The 18,427-nt window shown below is 43.1% G+C and overlaps 1 protein-coding gene and 1 pseudogene across 4 annotated transcripts; one reads left to right on the forward strand and one right to left on the reverse strand.

Moving 5' to 3' along the window:
* Positions 1-5,830: 5,830 nt before the first annotated feature.
* Positions 5,831-6,715, forward strand: LOC111963048 (interleukin-17F-like; annotated as a pseudogene).
* A 236-nt stretch (positions 6,716-6,951) lies between these two features.
* On the reverse strand, positions 6,952-12,262 carry LOC111963416 (stathmin-4-like). Of its 4 annotated transcripts, none has more exons than XR_002877251.2 (7): positions 12,155-12,262; positions 10,457-10,517; positions 10,270-10,362; positions 9,825-10,030; positions 9,350-9,541; positions 8,736-8,937; positions 6,952-7,549 (listed from the first exon to the last, which is right to left on the reverse strand). XR_002877251.2 is itself a non-coding variant. In XM_023986841.2 (7 exons), exons 2-7 carry the CDS (start codon positions 10,467-10,469, stop codon positions 7,541-7,543), a joined length of 531 nt encoding a protein of 176 aa, XP_023842609.1. In that variant the 5' UTR covers positions 10,470-10,517; positions 12,155-12,262; the 3' UTR covers positions 6,952-7,540. The 4 variants fall into 4 exon arrangements, 3 of the variants coding, with proteins under 3 accessions (XP_023842609.1, XP_023842607.1, XP_023842608.1); XM_023986841.2 differs by having other exon boundaries at positions 8,920-8,937; XM_023986839.2 differs by lacking the exon at positions 6,952-7,549 and having other exon boundaries at positions 7,645-8,937.
* Positions 12,263-18,427: the final 6,165 nt, after the last annotated feature.

Below are 18,427 nucleotides of genomic sequence, written 5' to 3' on the forward strand. Positions count from 1 at the left end.
TGAGGTTAGTGATCGCTGTCTGATGTCCAGAAGCTGTTTTCGGTCATAGGAAATTATGGCAGAGACATTGTGTACAAAAAACGTTAAGATCAGCTTAATGAAAACACAAAATAGCGGATTTGGTCAGGAGCCTGTAAGACAGCTGCTATCCACGTAGAGAAGTCAGGAAAGTAAAGAGATATTTGTGACTTGTTCTCAGCTCTTGATTGACCAGTGTAAGCCACAGATAAACAGGTTTTAAATCCATATAATTGATATAAAATGCAATAGTTCAAAAATATGTTTTACAATTGTTTTTGGGGTCAGGTGAAGTGTTCCCCTGTGATTCCTAGATATTACTTAGCCCACACTGGTAGGTTTAGTGGAGGAAGAAGAAGCAACTTCAGAGATTCCTGGATGTTTAGAAACCCCCATGTAGCTTAACCCTGGGCCTGACGTCCATATTTCCTCTGACGGTGGTGTCATAGATTGTCGCACTGTGTTGACATAACAAGTAGAAAGTCCTAGAAGGTCTGAGCCACATGAAACACAGGCAAGCCTTTCTGGAGTACCTGAACTGTCACTCCAAGATCTCTCGATTTCCATTACTTTATGTATCGCGAACTGAATATCAAACCAGTTACAGTTTTGCAACTATGAGAATATGAACTTTTACTTCAGAAAGGGCTGTAAATTACTCGCCTAAAGCTTTTGGATTTTTCTTGTAACTGAATCAAACCAATGTGTCTGGCCTGAACTCAGTCCTTTGTTGTGACCAAAGGGGAACTAGTCATGCCCAGGCCCACTATTTGGGACACACTGTGTTAGGGTTCAGCTCTGTACAGTGAAATGAATCATCCAAAACGCATCTAGATATTATCTATCATGAATAGTTGGGAATCTACCCTTACCGTTTCGTAAATGCCAATTGATACCAAAATAATAACTACATTGTCTCGATATCATGTTGAACACGATCCGGGAGTGCAAAACCATGACAAAGCAATGTGAAATGTAAGGATGGAAACTCACGGTGCGGTCCTTCTGAATCTCTGTGTTTGGTTACATAGTGATCGGCATGACAATCCAGGTCAGGGGCTGGTTTTATTATGTTCTGAGTGTTGACGCGTGGGAGTATCAAGAGCGAGGATTCGTACAGTGTCTATGATTGCATAGTTGTATTATTACTGTGATACGATTTTAACTTTGCTATTTTCCCAGGACAGTGAACATTGAGTCCCCAAAATAATTTTGATATCAAATTGCAGACAGACATACATCATCATTTGAAGCATATGACCAAATTAATTTTCCCCCTGGTGGGATAATAAAGTTTATCTGATCTCTAAAAAGTCTGACTCAAATGGCTTGACAATAGCTGTTTAAACTGACATACTGTTGCTGTGACATAGATATCTTCATACCTATCAGAGCTATTCATGACAAACTCTGGCCCATAACCATACATCTTGCCACAGCTGGCTGGTTGGCTAATGTCAGTATAAAATGATTTGGCAAACACTTTGTTGAGCCCTACATAAGTGATTTCTAGGCATAGACTAGAAATCACTGGGCACTTTAAGGAATGGAACACTAGTCACTTTAATAATGTTTACATATCTGCCATTACTCATATATGTATATACTGAACTGTATTCTATACTATTCTACAATATCTTAGTCACTTAATGTTTACATATCTGGGATTATTCATCTCATGTGTATACTATTCTACGATATCTCATTCACTTAATAATGTTACATATCTGGCATTACTCATCTCATATGTACAGTGGGGAGAACAAGTATTTGATACACTGCCGATTTTGCAGGTTTTCCTACTTACAATGCATGTAGAGGTCTGTCATTTTTATCATATGTATACTTCAACTGTGAGAGACGGAATCTAAAAGAAAAATCCAGAAAATCACATTGTATGATTTTTAAGTAATTAATTTGCATTTTATTGCATGACATAAGTATTTGATCACCTACCAACCAGTAAGAAATTCGGCTCTCACAGACTGTTTAGTTTTTCTTAAGAAGCCCTCCTGTTCTCCACTCATTACCTGTATTAACTGCACCTGTTTGAACTCGTTACCTGTATAAAAGACACCTGTCCACACACTCAATCAAACAGACTCCAACCTCTCCACAATGGCCAAGACCAGAGAGCTGTGTAAGGACATCAGGGGTAAAATTGTAGACCTGCACAAGGCTGGGATGGGCTACAGGAGAATAGGCAAGCAGCTTGGTGAGAAGGCAACAACTGTTGGTGCAATTATTAGAAAATGGAGAAGTTCAAGATGACGGTCAATCACCTCGGTCTGGGGCTCCATGCAAGATCTCACCTCGTGGGGCATCAATGATCATGAGGAAGGTGAGGGATCAGCCCAGAACTACACGGCAGGACCTGGTCAATGACCTGAAGAGAGCTGGTACCACAGTCTTAAAGAAAACCATTAGTAACACACTACGCGTCATGGATTAAAATCCTGCAGTGCACGCAAGGTCCCCTGCTCAAGCCAGTGCATGTCCAGGCCATATGAGTTTGCCAATGACCATCTGGATGATCAGAGGAGGAATGGGAGAAGGTCATGTGGTCTGATGAGCCAAAAATAGAGCTTTTTGGTCTAAACTCCACTCGCCGTGTTTGGAGGAAGAAGAAGGATGAGTACAACCCCAAGAACACCATCCCAACCGTGAAGCATGGAGGTGGAAACATCATTCTTTGGGGATGCTTTTCTGCAAAGGGGACAGGACGACTGCACCGTATTGAGGGGAGGATGGATGGGGCATGTATCGCGAGATCTTGGTCGTGCTGGGTCTTCCAGCATGACAACGACCCGAAACACAGAGCCAGGGAACTAAGGAGTGGCTCCGTAAGAAGCATCTCAAGGTCTTGGAGTGGCTAGCCAGTCTCCAGACCTGAACCCAATAGAAAATCTTTGGATTTTGTAACTCTCCTAATTTGGGAAAGCAGAAATATGCCACCACAGGTGCAGTTAACTCTAATGAACTTATCCTCTGCAGCAGAGGTAACTCTGGGTCTTCTTTTCTGTGGCGGTCCTCATGAGAGCTAGTTTCATCATAGCGCTTGATGTTTTTTGCGACTGCACTTTGCGACTGAAACTTTCAGTCGACTTTCAGTCGCTTCTATTTGGTAGAAACCAAGTCCATATTATGGCAAGAACAGCTTAAATAAGCAAAGAGAAAGGACAGTCCATCATTACTTTACGACATGATGGTCAGTCAATCCGGAAGATTTCAAGAACTGTGAAAGTTTAGTTCGCAAAGTGCAGTCGCAAAAACCATCAAGCGCTATGATGAAACTAGCTCTCATGAGGACCGCCACAGGAAAGGAAGACCCAGAGTTACCTCTGCTGCAGAGGATAAGTTCATTAGAGTTAACTGCACCTGTGGTGGCATATTTCTGCTTTCCCAAATGAGGAGAGTTACAAACTTCACACACCAGTCAGAGTTATACTTAAACTACATCTTTAATAATAATAAGCTTTGCAATAGCATTTTTGACTTTCAATGATGCGCTATCTCTAATGAACCATTGAAAGTACCTACAGAAAAGTACAAAGATCTTTTATAGCCAAGATACACCCCTCTCCACTTACACTGACGAACCACAGATCTTAGGAACAGTTCACAAAGGTTAAGATTTGTATGAAAGATATCTATAAAACATAGCAGACAGTTACTGCTGTGTCAACAGTTTTCATTGTAAAGACCAGTGTCTGGCCCTCCTACTCCAAACTAGAACCGTCTCTCCCTGGTACAGCATAGAACAGAACCATTAGCTCATGTTATCTGGAATGCTCTTTAGGTTTTATCACCCAAAGACATCGTAAATCTTCTCTGTCAGTGCTATCTCATAGAGGCCCATTCTCAGTAGAACACACACACAATAGTTAACAAAAGACTCTTCTGTTGAATAAAACAACCATTACAATGCAATACAAGCATTATAACATAATCTTGCAATTTTCCACGACACACCTCAGATTGCAGCCCAAATAAATGCTTCAGAGTTCAAGTAACATACACATCTCAACATCAGCTGTTCAGAGGAGACTGCGTGAATCAGGCCTTCATGGTCTAATTGCTGCAAAGAAACCACTACTAAAGGACTCCAATAAGAAGAAGAGACTTGCTTGGGCCAAGAAACACAAGCAATGGACATTTTACTGGTGGAAATCTGTCCTCAAAGCATGCAGATCAGCTGGCTGGTGTTTACGGACATATTCAATCGCTCCCTATCCCAGTCTGTTGTCCCCACATGCTTCAAGATGGCCACCATTGTTCCTGTACCCAAMAAGGCAAAGAACTGAACTAAATGACTACCGCCCCATAGCACTCACCTCTGTCATCATGAAGTGCTTTGAGAGACTAGGATCATATCACCTCCACCTTACCGGCCACCCTAGACCCAATTCAGTTTGCATACCGGCCCAACAGGTCCACAGACGACACAATCACCATCACACTGCCCTATCCCATCTGGACAAAAGGAATACCTATGTATGAAAGCTGTTCATTGACTAGAGCTCAGCATTCAACACCATAGTACCCTCCAAGCTCATCATCAAGCTGGAGGCCCTGGGTCTCAACCTGGCCCTGTGCAATTGGGTTCTGGATTTCCTGATGGGCCGCACCCAGGTGGTAAAGGTAGGAAATAACCTCTCCACTTCGCTGACCCTCAACACTGGGGCCCCACAAGGTGCATGCTCAGCCCCCTCCTGTACTGCGTTCACCCACGACTGCGTGGCCATGCACGCCTACAACTCAATCATCAAGTTTGCAGACAACACAACAGTAGTGGGCTTGATTACCAACAACAACGAGACAACAAGCACTCGGAGTGTGGTGTCAGGAAAACAACCTCTTACTCAACATCAACAAAACAAAGGAGATGATCGTGGACTTCAGGAAAGAGCAGAGGGAGCACCCCCCTATCCACATCGAAGGGACAGCAGTGGAGAAGGTGGAAAGTTCCTCGGCGTACACATCACAGACAAACTGAAATGGTCCACTCACACAGACGGTATGGTGAAGAAGGCGCAACAGCGTCTTCAACCTCAGGAGGCTGAAGAAATGTGTCTTGTCACCCAAAACCCTGACAAACTTTTACAGATGCACAATTGAGAGCATCCTGTCAGGCTAGTACGGCAACTGCACCACCATCAACCGCAAGGCTCTCCAGAGGGTGGTGCGGTCTGCACAACTCATCACCAGGGGTCAAACTACCTGCCCTCCATGACACCTACAGCACCCGATGTCACAGGAAGCCCAAAAAGATCATCAAGAACATCAACCCCCCCCCCCCGCCACAAGCCCTGCTGTTCCACCGTTACGATCCAGAGGCGAGGTTAGTACGGTGTCATCAAAGCTGGTACCAGAGAATAACAGCTTCAAGGCCATCAGACTGTTAAACAGCAATTACTAACTCATTAGAGGCTGCTGCCTACATTGAGACCAAATCACTGGCCAATTTAATAAATGGGTCACTAGTCACTTTATACAATGCACTCTAAATAATGCCACTTTAATAATGTTTACCTATCTTACATTACTCATATCACATTTACAGCTGAAGTCGGAAGTTTACATACACCTTAGCCAAATACATTTAAACTCAGTTTTTCACAATTCCTGACGTTTAATCCTGGTAAGAATTCCCTGTCTTAGGTCAGTRAGGATCACCACATTATTTTAAGAATGTGAAATGTCAGAATAATAGTGGAGAGAATCATTTATTTAACTTTTATTTATTTCATCGTAAGAGTCCATTTCAGAGGTGATACCAGGCTACTAACAGTCCCTCGCTTCCTCAGGTGCTGTGTATGAAGGGGGTGTTGGTAATGATGATGGGGGCAGAGGCGGCCCCCCGTGCCCATCCAGAGAAGACCGAGAGCCACACACGAACCACACTGCAGACACACAAGAAGCCTACAGAGTCAGAGTCTACAGGTCCCGTCACAGTAATTCTCCCCTTGCACCTAGACCCAAATTACTTGGTTCCTTTCCATTCCATCAGACCCATTTGGAACCATTCAATCTCCCCATGGACTTACAAGTAAGAACCAACAAGTAGCTTACACATACACAATGCAAATGTCACAATAACCAAGACACAACCAAGACACACACACGTTTTGTTCTTCTATCCTCGTGGGGAACTCAAATGTATTTGCATTCAAAATCCTATTTTCCTTACCCCTAACCATGATTCTAAACCTAACCCTTAAAAGCTTAAAATAGCCTTTGTCCTCATGGGGAGGGCTATTTACTACCCCCCCCCCCCCCCCCCCCCACACACACACACACTGTTTTTATACCTTTCATACCTTTAAGATGCTTGCTTTGAAATAAGTATGAGACTGTGCTCTGTTGAATACATTGTGATCTCTAATATCATCCTCTCTCTCCAGCACTACCTATGACGATAGACGCTTTCCCCCCCATCATCTCGGAGGTCAGGTGCTCTCTGAAGGGATGTCTGAACATCAAGGGTAAGGAGGACTGGCACCTGAAGTCCAAACCCATCTTCTACCAGATCCTGGTCCTGAGGAAGGTGATGGGAAGTGGGAAGAAATGCCACTACCGGCTGGAGTCAAAGGTCATCTCGGTGGGCTGCACCTGTGTCAGGCCTACCATCAAACAGTAATGCTATTAGAGTGACGAGGTCCAGRCTGTTGGCACAGCTGGTTGGGCCATGGTGCTGGCAATATCAAGGTTGAAGGCTCAATCCCTACATGCATAGAATGTATTGAAAGTATTTGTGTGTTAGTTTTATGTAGCTTTGGCTGTGTCATTAAAAGATTGATTTGAATAATAAAATATGGATATATTTTCTATTGAGCTTTAAATCGCACAATTGATTATGTATTGTTTATTTMGGGGTTATTTAATGTATTGGATAATATGTTCGTATTTATTTAAATAAAGAAATTCACATAATCAATTCAAAACAACTKTTTTTATTCCTTTTTGTCATCTAAAATTGAGCACAATTTCTGTACAGTAACAAACAACCACATCATACCCTGACCTCTGTTCATCTCAGTAGAGTTACAATGATGTTGGCTCAGACAGACTCAAGTTTACCAACCAAACTCATTAATGCAATTTGAGTTAAAACCTTTCCTGAAGGTGTGAGCTCAAAGCACAATGTATGATATCAAAGTGGTTTTACTGAAGCATACACACTCAGGCTCATGCTCATACTTACACTCACGCTCACGCACATGCCCCCACTTCCCCCGGCCCTCCAATCACAAACTCCACACACACACCAATGGCACTGTCGTCACATTAGTGAGAATCCTGAGCAGAACTCTGTTTCAGCTCAATCTTTTTTGTTGTACTGGTCAGATCCTAAAACATTCCGCTTCAGTCGTTGACTTGACCACCTCTCACGTGTCATCATTAACATCTCATAGTCTCAGAGTCTTTTCTCCAAACAACTGAACCCAGAGGGCTACAGGCTGGCGAATGGCCTCCCAAAATGGCTCCCAAAATAAGTTCAGCTTGTGTTGTGATCAGGCCGTCATGACACCTACAACACAGAGTTCAGGGCAGTTAGCTAAGACACAAGCGCGCGCACACACGTGACTAGTGCACATGTAAGTAAACATACAAACAACAAGGATCTCTTATACTGACTTTTACTTTTTTAATTGATATAGAGTGACATATCACATACATCTGTAAGTAGTACATATACGTGCAATACAGTCTATTCTACGACTAATCACAACTACTATGTCTGCAAACATACAAAGAAACTAGCAGTACAGATGTAGGATCTTAGTTTGCCACAACAGGAAAATAATCCTGCAGCAACAGGAAATGTGATTATAATTAATGTGATTATAATTCATAGAGATTTTGTGGGTGTTGATACATTTTTCATTCGGGCAAATCAAGTCTGACATTTCAAAGTGGAAATTACAAACTTTAGAAGCCTCAAACACATCTGAAGTTTGCATTTCAGCATGTTTTAGCTTGCGTATTACATTACTAGGAGTTTTAGTTAACTAAAACATCAACCTCTAAGAAAAATGACAGAGGCAATAACTAGTTTTTCTGCTCCTAGTACTGTATTATGCAAGTCAGCTGAGTTAATTCATATATTTATTCCATATCATGCCTATATCTTTCACTACTGCAGAGAGAGAATACTCTCCTTAAAAACCCATATTTTAATGTAAATTCGCAGCAACAAAAGAGGGATCAAATTAAGATCCTTAATCTCTACAAAATATCAACACTAGACTACTCACCTATTTATGTACATAAGCTGACATGCCAAAAAGTGGTGAAAAGTGTGATCCAGCATGATGTGTAGAATGCTTTAAATTTAAGTATGTGTGTCAGTGATTTTATTGACCAGAATATATTTCAATTTCTTGCAAATAATTATGTATTCATTTTATTTTCATTTTATTTAGCCAGGATAGTCCACTCAGTTACAATTTCCACTGTTTTCCAGGGAGTCCTGGGTTCATGGTCTATTATAAATGCCAAGCCTACAAAATGTGCCAATATCTACTCAGTGTGGTTTATAAATTGTGCATAGCGCTCTTATACTCCGCTACACTCAAGGGCACTACAAAACTACAACTTGATTTTCTGTCTCTCCACCATTGCTCTGAGGAAACCACCTCTGCCTGCTCTGAAAATAACCAACTTCCATTTTTTGCTTTTGTTGACTTATAAGCACAAAAAGATTGTATGCACACCTCCTATTCCATCACTGTGAATTCTCGTCTGTCAAACAAATCCCATTTCCATTTTAAGAAACTGTCTTTTTTTGTTGTCTTTTCTCTTCTCTCCTTTTCTCACTCAACAAAACAGAGGCCCCACGCTCTCTCTCCATCTCTCTCTCTACCCGCTCTCCTCCTTGTGCTCTCTGTTTTTCCTCACCTCCACAGCGTGCTTGTCCTGAAAGAGAAACACAGAAACCACCCTTTAGATTTCCTGTCCGTTTCATATCAGGGAAGAAAATATTGGTCAAAAGTAATGATGATCTATGGATGTTTAGTCAGTAGAGTGTATCTCAATTACATGTGTATGTCTTGATTGTTTCTCAAACCAGCTACATTAGATGGGGACAATAATAGTTTCAATTATGTTACACAGTATTCATTCTGAACTTTAATATCACAAAAAAGAACATATCTCAACTGACTAGAACTATTCTGCCATAATATAGATGATATCCATGACAGATTAAAAAAAGAGAGCTATAGTCAGGGTTGGAGTCGATTCCACTTAATTTCACTTCCTGTATTGAGTGAATTGAAATGGAATGGACCCCAACCCTGCCTAGGGTATCAGCTGAGTGTAACTCTACCTTCTCCTGCAGGCGTTCCAGCATGGCGGCCAGGTGTGCCTCCCGTTTCTCCTTGTTGTGCTCCATGCGCAGCTCCAGCCGCTCCTTGGCCAGCCGGATGAAGCTGTTGTGTTCCTCCAGGGCCTTCTGGGCCACCTCACGCTCATGTTCCCGCTTTTCTGCCAAGTGCTTCAGCAACTCAGCCTCCTGGCACTAGGGGGTGATAGAGGGGTGGAAGAGAGAGGGGTGAGTGGATAAACAGAGACCAGAGTGGGCAGAGAGCCCCACCACAATCCCTATCCCTTCGATAAAACAAAGCAGTCCCAATTAACACTTCACGAACTTCCATCTCTACCCCAACAAACTGGGAACAGACAATTCTGACCAACATTCTGTGAGCATTCCACCATACCAATCTAGAAACAGTCAATGCTGTCTTTCTGTCTGTCTGTCTTTCTTTCCTTTCCTTTCTGACCCCTGACCTTTGACCCCTCACCTTTCTCCTCTCTTCCGCGGCATCCAGCTTCCTCTGGATCTCCTCCAGGGAGGGCTCCCTGCGTGGGGGTGTGATGGCGAGGGTGTTCGGACCCCCGTCGAATGAGGGTGGCTTCAGGATGACCTCGAAGGCCTGGCCGGACCTTCTCTTGTTCAGCTCAATCACCTCCATATCCCTGATGATGCACAGGTTCAGGTCCACCACACCTGCAGAGGGCAGGCAGAGATGAAGCAAAGTGTGAGATTGTATAAAGGAAGAACCCAAAGGAAATTGGAGACCAATGAAGGGGGGGGGGGTTGCCATTTGTGTAGCTGCCATTTTTAGCGTCCTCAAAAAACAATATTATATTTATGTGATTACTGGCTCATTGACTGAACTGGCTTATATGATGTGCTGTGGGAATGGTAGGTTGATGATTGTGTTAGAATTGTGAAAAAACTTTTACCTTCTTTCTTGGTGGGCTTTTCTTTGGGTTCATGTAGGATGCAGGAACAGAAGATGGAAGCTAGAGGGAGCTCCCGCATCTTGTCTCTGTACGCTGCAGGGGAGAGAATATTAAGTGAGATCAGCATTAGTCTCTCTCTATCTCTCTCACTCACATACGAGCACGCAAGCACACACACACACAGTACCTGCAAGAGTCATTCTGCCTCTTGTTTTTCTTCTAAAGACACTGTGGTGAATCAGATATTTCTGAAAGGCGAGACAAAGAAAGTTGCTTTATCATCAGATCCTGAAATCTGCAAACACATGTTAAATCCCTGTATTGCTATAGAATCCCACTACCATTACAATAAAACTGGCCCATCGTGAGCTACTGTGAAGCCTTCATTCAACCCACTCATCAAGAGCACTTGAGGCCCTGCGCTTGTCATGAAACGAGAGAGGGAGGGGTGTGAAAGAGATAGGGGGGTGGAGGGAGAATGGGTGCGAGTACCATCTTTATTCTACCGCAGAAGTGACCTAACCATTCTCAAGCCCTCTGTCTCTCCTCGTGATAATCAGATGGACAGATCACACTCATTATCAGAGCATGATGGTACTGTATTGTTATGATTAAACAAGGCGGGGCCTACCTAGCTTGCTCACATAACATACAGGCCTTATTGTCTACAGCAAAAAGAAGAGAGTGATGGAAGGAGAGAAAAATACATCTATTGAATTCTTGATAATAACTTAAATATTTCCATTTATGTTGGCTCCTGCTCTTCAAGCAATCACTGTGACTCACTTGTGGTACATTCATTTCACCACAAAAACAACAAAATAATCCACACACAGAGAATCTGAATATTTTCTCTCGCTCTCTATTTGTTTTTTCTCCTCTTTCTCTCCATCCACTCTCTTTATCACGGCCCTCTCATTTCACATACTTACACAAAGCTACCTCGCAACAGTAGCTAGGCCACTAGGCCACACAATACATTCCCCCCTACATACCCAGGAAGAGTAGCAGCTGATTTCGCAACAGCTAGTGGGGATCCTAATAAAATACCCCCTAAGAAACTTCAGTCACGACTAGCTGTAGGAATACTGTTCCATATTGAACATTGCTGTTGTTGAGCCTGCCTACTGTGAGCATTGACTGAGAAGTAAATCCTTGAAATCAACATGCTTTTCTGACTTACACTGGCTTCCAAACCAAAGGCCCCCACACTATCTCACAGACAGGAGTGAACCTTGCACACACACATACGCTGAGATCTCTCTCCACTATGCAGACTCACAATCTCCTCATTGCATAACAACATGCATAAAGTCATCTCAGTCATATTGTACTGATCATCAACGTCAGCTTTCTCACATTAAACTGTTTTGTCAACAAGTAAAGTACTTTTTAATAAATGCATAATAAGCAATACACGAGGTATGAATTGCATAAACTGCATTTATGTGAATTAAAGCCACTTTACAAAATAATCTAGGGCAGACTGTTTCTTGTAAGCATCACTACATTTCAATGTATTATCTCCATCTGTGGTTAATCTGTTCAGCCAAACACTGAGCACACACCTCTACAGCAGAGGTGATGTAAACTCCCTGTGTATCTCGGGGGATGTCATAGTCAGTGTTGCACAGAGAATGTCCATCATCTGACTGCAGCAGAGAGGCATCTCATACATACACTCAGATAGTTAAAGCCTTTTCAAATATGAAACAMCCCAATATTTAGTGAACAACAGACAGACTTAAATCAGCAAAATATACAAGAAAAGAGCTTTGGAAATTAATATAACATTGTTGAAATTAATATAATAGGACAATTATCCTGGATGCAGAATGCAACCTGCCATACTTTTTTGTTGTTTCGGTAGTTTAGATGGACTCACCCTGTGCTGAGCAATGCTGGTGGTACTCTCCTATGTCTTTATCTTGCTTCCCTCTTTCTCTACTGTTTGGGCTGTGCTCTCAGCAGCATCAGCACCACAACCAGCTATTACTGCATGACATCACCTCCTAGCCATCCCATTGGCCCAGAGGACTCCAGGCCCCTGATTGGCTGGAGAGCTGGTGGAGAGGAGGGAGCGGGGGTAATGTGGGGGAGGAATAGGCAGGGGTTAAGGGGATGTTCTTTAACSCTTTGCTGAGTGGAGGCAAGCTGCAAGGATAGCAACATCCTAAATAGTGAGAGAAACAAGATAGAGGTATTTATACAACACATGAATTAGGGTAATTACTATTTTAGCACTTTGGTAGATAATCTGATGGAGGGCACAGACTGACATGTATCAGTGATTTTGCATGAGCGTTGCATGCACTTTTTCCTTTGCAACGCATCAGGGCTTGACTTGGACTGAAATAGGTGCCAGTACTAATTTTGGGTGCCGGTACTCTTTATATTTAGGTGCAGGAGATCCACAATACCTTTGAGCAACAGGAGAATAAGCAGTAGAACATTTGAGGTGCCGGTATCCAGCTCCAGTGAGCTCCTGCCCAAGCAATGCAACGCATACAATGCACTCTGTACAAAAAGTGATTTGCAAAATCAGAATCAGAATAATGTTGAATGAAGAGCTGGTTGTGGCTGGTTTGAGTCAGTCAGGTTTTAGCAGTAAATGTCAGATCTATTACTGTCAGCACAGATGGATCTATGTCTCATCATCTTCAGTCCCAGAGATATTGATGTCAGGCTACACTCACCTTGCCAACAGCCCTGTCTGGATCAGCTACCGCACACACAAGCTCATGTGTGCACGCACAGACACACTGTGTCTGGATCAACTGCGGCCTGTCAAAGGCTATTTAAAACGGTCCATCTGTTCTTCTGGTTCTCCTCCAAGTGTCTCAGTTTTAATGGTATTTAAATAAAGTTGAGATGTAAATAGACTTTTTAAATAGTGATCAATATATACACTGAGTGTAACAAACATTATGAACACCTACTCTTTCCATGACATAGACTGACCAGGTGAATCCAGGTGAAAGCTATGATCCCTTACTGATGTAACCTGTTAAATCCACTTCAATCAGTGTAGATGAAGGGGAGGAGACAGGTTAAAGCCTGGATTTTTAAGCCTTGAGACAATTGAGACATTGATTATGTATGTGTGCCATTCAGTGTGTGAATGGGCAATACAAAATATTTAAGTGCCTTTGAACGGGGGGGGGGTATGGTAGTAGGTGCCAGGCACACTAGTTTGAGTGTTTCAAGAACTGCTGCTGGGTTTTTCCACACTAAACATTTTCCCATCTGTATCAAGAATGGTTCACCACCCAAAGGAAATCCAGCCTACTTGACACAACTGTGGAAACCATTGGAGTCAACGTGGGCCAGCAACCCTATGGAATGTTTTCGACACCTTGTAGAGTCCATGCGCCGATGAATTGAGGCTGTTCTGAGGGCAAAAGGGGGTGCAACTCAATATGAGGAAGGTGTTCTGTTTTGTACACAGTGTAATTTGCTTGCATTGAAGTACTTTTATTGGTTCCATAATTTAATGAAAAACACTAGAAAACATGCAGGGTGTGCAGGTTTTTATTCCAGCCCAGCACTAACACACCTGCCTCACTATCAATGAGATGTGTTAGTTAGTGCTGGGCTGGAACAAAAGTCTGCAGACCCTGCAGCACTGTGGGACCAGGACTGTCCAGCCCTGTACTGACAGTGAGACACCACAACGCTAGATCCCATTCAAAACTACATGTTCCATGATGCCATGCTTGGAAGCGGTGTGTGGAACAGATAGGGTTGCAAAATTCTAGGAACTTTCAATAAATCTTTTTGGAGGATTCCCGGAATCAAGAAGGAATAAGCAGGCAATCTGGAATCCTCCAACAAGGATTTCTGGAAAACCAGGGAATTTATTGAAAGTTCCTGGAATATTGCAACCCTAGGAACAGAACACTAAGTGCTCTAAGAACATCCCAGTCACGTCAGGAACACAGACTCCCAGCATGACCATGTCATCACTCAGGGTTCACAGCACAAACAGGGAGAGACTAGCTGGAGAGAAAACKGATCAAGGCAGGATATGAGAGATAAAAGAGGGAGAATTTGATACAATAGGATGAAAGGAACCTGAGCCATCCACCAATTTACATCAATTAAATTATCTAAAAATTAAAACCTACATTTCTGTGTGAAGACTAACAAGCATCAATAGCAGGCAACATTAATATTGATGATTGTGCCCTCAAGGCGAGAAGTCGGCTGCATTCGAATGATGTCATAATACATGAGTGTTGTAAGGCAGGGGTGGAGGGCAGGGACTGCAGAGTGCAGGGATTCAGGAGGCAAATGAATCAAACCCATTAACACAGCACGCAGTAGAGAGAGGTGGTTTTATCATCTCAAGGTGCATTGTAATTAGACTCACAGTGTTGGGGGTGCAAAGAAGGGAGGGTGCCGACACACACGGTGTCCTCATCTCCTATTCTGCTTGCACCAGCCCAGATGATGTCATGCAGCTTCATGCCAGCAGGAGAGTCGTGTGCAGAGGGGAGAATGTGAGAGACAGAGAGAGAGGAGGGGATGAGAGTGGATGCTGATGAGAGAATGCGCCTGTGTGGGTTATGAGCAGAGGAGAGAGATACAGTGCATTTCAAAGGATGCGGAGAGAAAGAAGAGGAAGGAAAGAAAGAAAGAGAGGGAGGAAGAGAGTGGGAGCGGTTATGTGCGGAAGAACAGAGCCACAGAATTGGAGGCAAGAAAGAGAAAGAGATTGATGGCGAGAAGATGGATGATATTGTTTTTATTACACATCTCCATTGTCTATCACTGCGTTGGACTATGCAGTCTTACCCCTGCAGAAGTGACAGAGCAAACCCATACACATTTATTCAGTGTAAAACAATGACATAAACATTCCTAGAAGGGGTAGAGGGGGATGGGAAGAGGAGGAGGCTAGGGTCGATGACGATGTGTTGCAAGGAAAGCCTAATCATCACCAGTAACACTCCAATTATGTCATTTCCAGCCAATCACGGATGCTTCTTCTTGTCTTTGCAGATGCAGTGCATGTATCTGACCCCTCATCCACATAGATCACATAATGACACAGCAAACAATGAGGACAATGTCACAAGGAAAGATAGGCATTATTTCACTTAAACGTAATAATCATATACACCAGACGTCAGATGATGCAACAACAGTCATGTTTGCATGGGGTGGAGTGGAGACCCACATGGTTTAACAGTAAATCTATATAAGGGTTGTGAGGGGAGAAGGGGGACAGAGGTTTTCAGTGCTATAACATGTTTGTAAGGGGGTGGCACAAAGGTGACATAGGTTTACGATAAAGATATTAATTTAGCTTGGTATGGTGGTCTCTTGTTTGTGTGAAGGGGTGGGGAGGTCTGCAGTAAATCTATAAGTGCTGTTTGGGGAGTTGGTGTGGGGGGCTTGTCGGTCTGTAGCGAGCCTCTGTGTAGTGGGATGATGAACTCACTGCTTCAGTCCCGTGTTGTTGACCACTCACCCATACCAAACTCCATCCACTATTCATTAGACTGTCGTCATTATTCCTCTCTCTCTCTCTCTCTGTCTCTCTCTCTCATTATACAGCCTCTGCAGTGACAATAGAATTCAGGGTTTCAATCAATTAAATTATTATCTGAAAGAGCCTAGGGCAGGAAATAGAAGAAGAGGACAGAACAGAAGTAATATGTAATATGTATGCCGCAGCAATGTATATCATTCCTTTCATCTCCATCAGATACAGTACGAATGGATGATATGCTGTATTCCAGAGGGCCAGGTCAACACACTTCCTGAATCTACTTAAACTCCTCACACTCCAAACCCAGAGGATTATGTCATAAGGTAAGACTCAATATTGTACTGGCGGCATGAGTCATCCGGCTAAGGGAGACTGCTGGACCAAAGTTACCTTAACGATAAATCAGATGAAATCAATTCTATGACGTAAACCTTATTTCATATTTCTAATATGCCCGCGGGACAATATAATGATGTCATCTTGCAGAATGCATGTCGTCATTGGACACCACAGATATATCCTCTTCACTGAAAACAAAGCTTAGGTCTTTGTTACGACGTGAGAAATTAAACGTGAAGGCAAGTTAATGCATGAAATAGGAAGCACAAAGTTAATGTTATTGCATGAAAAAGATATGTACGCTATGTTGTGCACAGACAAAAGCTTATATGACATTTGACCGCATTCTCTAGTCCCCAAAAAGAGTTCAGTTGTGTCAACTTGTCGTGCAAACTAGATTTCTGTAGATTGTAGTTACACCATCCTCCTCATACAGCTTTGGCTTTTTCCTTGTAGACGTGATCACTTGTAGGCGTTTTGACATTTTCCTGCTGAGCTGTGAATTCCTCTGCCACTCTCCATATCCTGTTTTTGTTCTGTGTCTAGCGGAATTTGTAGCCCACGAGCTGTGAGGGGAGCGGAGGGTGTCAGGGAGAGGGATAAGTGTGAAGGGTCCTGTAAATGCCATTGCGGAGGTGAGTCACCATCGCCGGAAGAACACAGCGACACAGGAGGCATCTGGCTGGTGCAATTGTTTGTATTGCCACAACAATTTTATCTCATCTCTTCTGAGAGTCGGGGATCGTGTGTGTGTGTGTGTGTGTGTGTGTGTGTGTGTGTGTGTGTGTGTGTGTGTGTGGTGTGTGTGTTGTGTGTGTGTGTGTGTGTGTGTGTGTTGGTGTGTGTGTGTGTGTGAAAATCTGTGGTAAAACCCACTAATCTTGAACAAACTAAGGGAAACTTTGGCCATTAAGAGTAAAGACCGATCAGTGATATAATCCACCCGTCGTCTCTCTTAAGGCTATATCAATTATTGTTGTGCAAAAAGAAGAGTTGTCAGAGCAAATGAAAACTATATCTACGGTACAGATCTGGAAACATTGACGAGTTAGGGCCGAATGGAGAGTCAGGGTGTGATTGGGCCCAGCCGACTCACCTAAGGCACTAACAAATGTGCTACAAGTCATAAGCGGTCCTTCTGTAGGCTAATGATGTCATTTGCCTGCAGAAAGGCAAAAGGCTGTATTCTCAGTCTTCACATAATACCATGCTGCTGTATTTGTGAATGTGGGAGAGACCGTTTGATTCTTAAGCCAGGAGAGAAGGCGTCGAAATATATACACTTACAGTCAAAACGCTCATGGCATTCTCTCAACCAGCTTCACCTGGAATGCTTTTCCAAAAGTCTAGAGGGAGTTCCCACATCTGCTGAGCCCTTGTTAGCTGCTTTTCCTTCACTCTGCAGTCCGACTCATCCCAAACCATCTCAATTTCATTGAGGTTGGGGATTGTGGAGGCCAGGTCATCTGATGCAGCTCTCCATCACTCTCCTTCTTGGTAAAATAGCCCTGACACAAGCTGGAGTTGTGTTGGGTCATTGCCCTGTTGAAAAACAAATGATAGTCCCACTAAGCGCAAACCAGATGGGATGGTGTATTGCTGTAGAATGCTGTGGTAGCCATGCTGGTTAAGTGTGCCTTGAATTCTAAATAAATCAGTGTCACCAGCAAAGCACCCCAACACCTCCTCCTCCATACTTTACAGTGGGAAATACACATGCGGAGATCATCCGGTCACTCACACTGCGTCTCACAAAGAGATGGCAGTTGGAACCAAAAATCTCCAATATGAACTCCATACCAAATGACAAACTTCCACCGGTCTAATGTACATTGCTCGTATTTCTTGGCCCAAGCAATTCTCTTCTTATTATTGGTGTCCTTTAGTAGTGGTTTCTTTGCAGCAATTCGACCATGAAGGCTTGATTCATGCAGTCTCCTCTGAACAGTTGATGTTGAGATGTGTATGTTACTTGAATTCTGAAGCATTTACTTGGGCTGTGTAACGATGTTCCTCCTCCTCTTCATACGAAGAGGAGGAGTAGTGATTCGACCAAGGCGCAGCGTTGGAATAAGACATGATAATTTATTAAACATGATGTTTTTATCATATATATCAAATAAAATCAGAGCCGGAGATATTCGCCGTGTACACCGAACGCTTTTCAGAAGACAATGTCGAGCTCCCCCGCGCGCCGTCGAAGACAAAGAAAATACCGGACCTGTCACTCCAAAAGCTCTATTCGGCCTCAGATCAAGCTAGACACCCCATTCAACCTTCCACTGCCTGTTGACATCTAGTGGAAGGCGTATGAAGTGCATA

The sequence above is a fragment of the Salvelinus sp. IW2-2015 genome, linkage group LG4q.2 (assembly GCF_002910315.2).
Source record: "Salvelinus sp. IW2-2015 linkage group LG4q.2, ASM291031v2, whole genome shotgun sequence".
Taxonomy (NCBI): domain Eukaryota; kingdom Metazoa; phylum Chordata; class Actinopteri; order Salmoniformes; family Salmonidae; genus Salvelinus; species Salvelinus sp. IW2-2015.

What these genes read in the sequence shown, in the direction of transcription:
- LOC111963416 (XM_023986839.2), bottom strand. An exon ending in CCGCGGAAGAGAGGAGAAAG is followed by an intron (nt 9,542 to 9,824) that starts GTGAGGGGTCAA and finishes ATCACCCCCTAG; the next exon opens with TGCCAGGAGGCTGAGTTGCT. An exon ending in TGGAACGCCTGCAGGAGAAG is followed by an intron (nt 8,938 to 9,349) that starts GTAGAGTTACAC and finishes TTTCTCTTTCAG; the next exon opens with GACAAGCACGCTGTGGAGGT.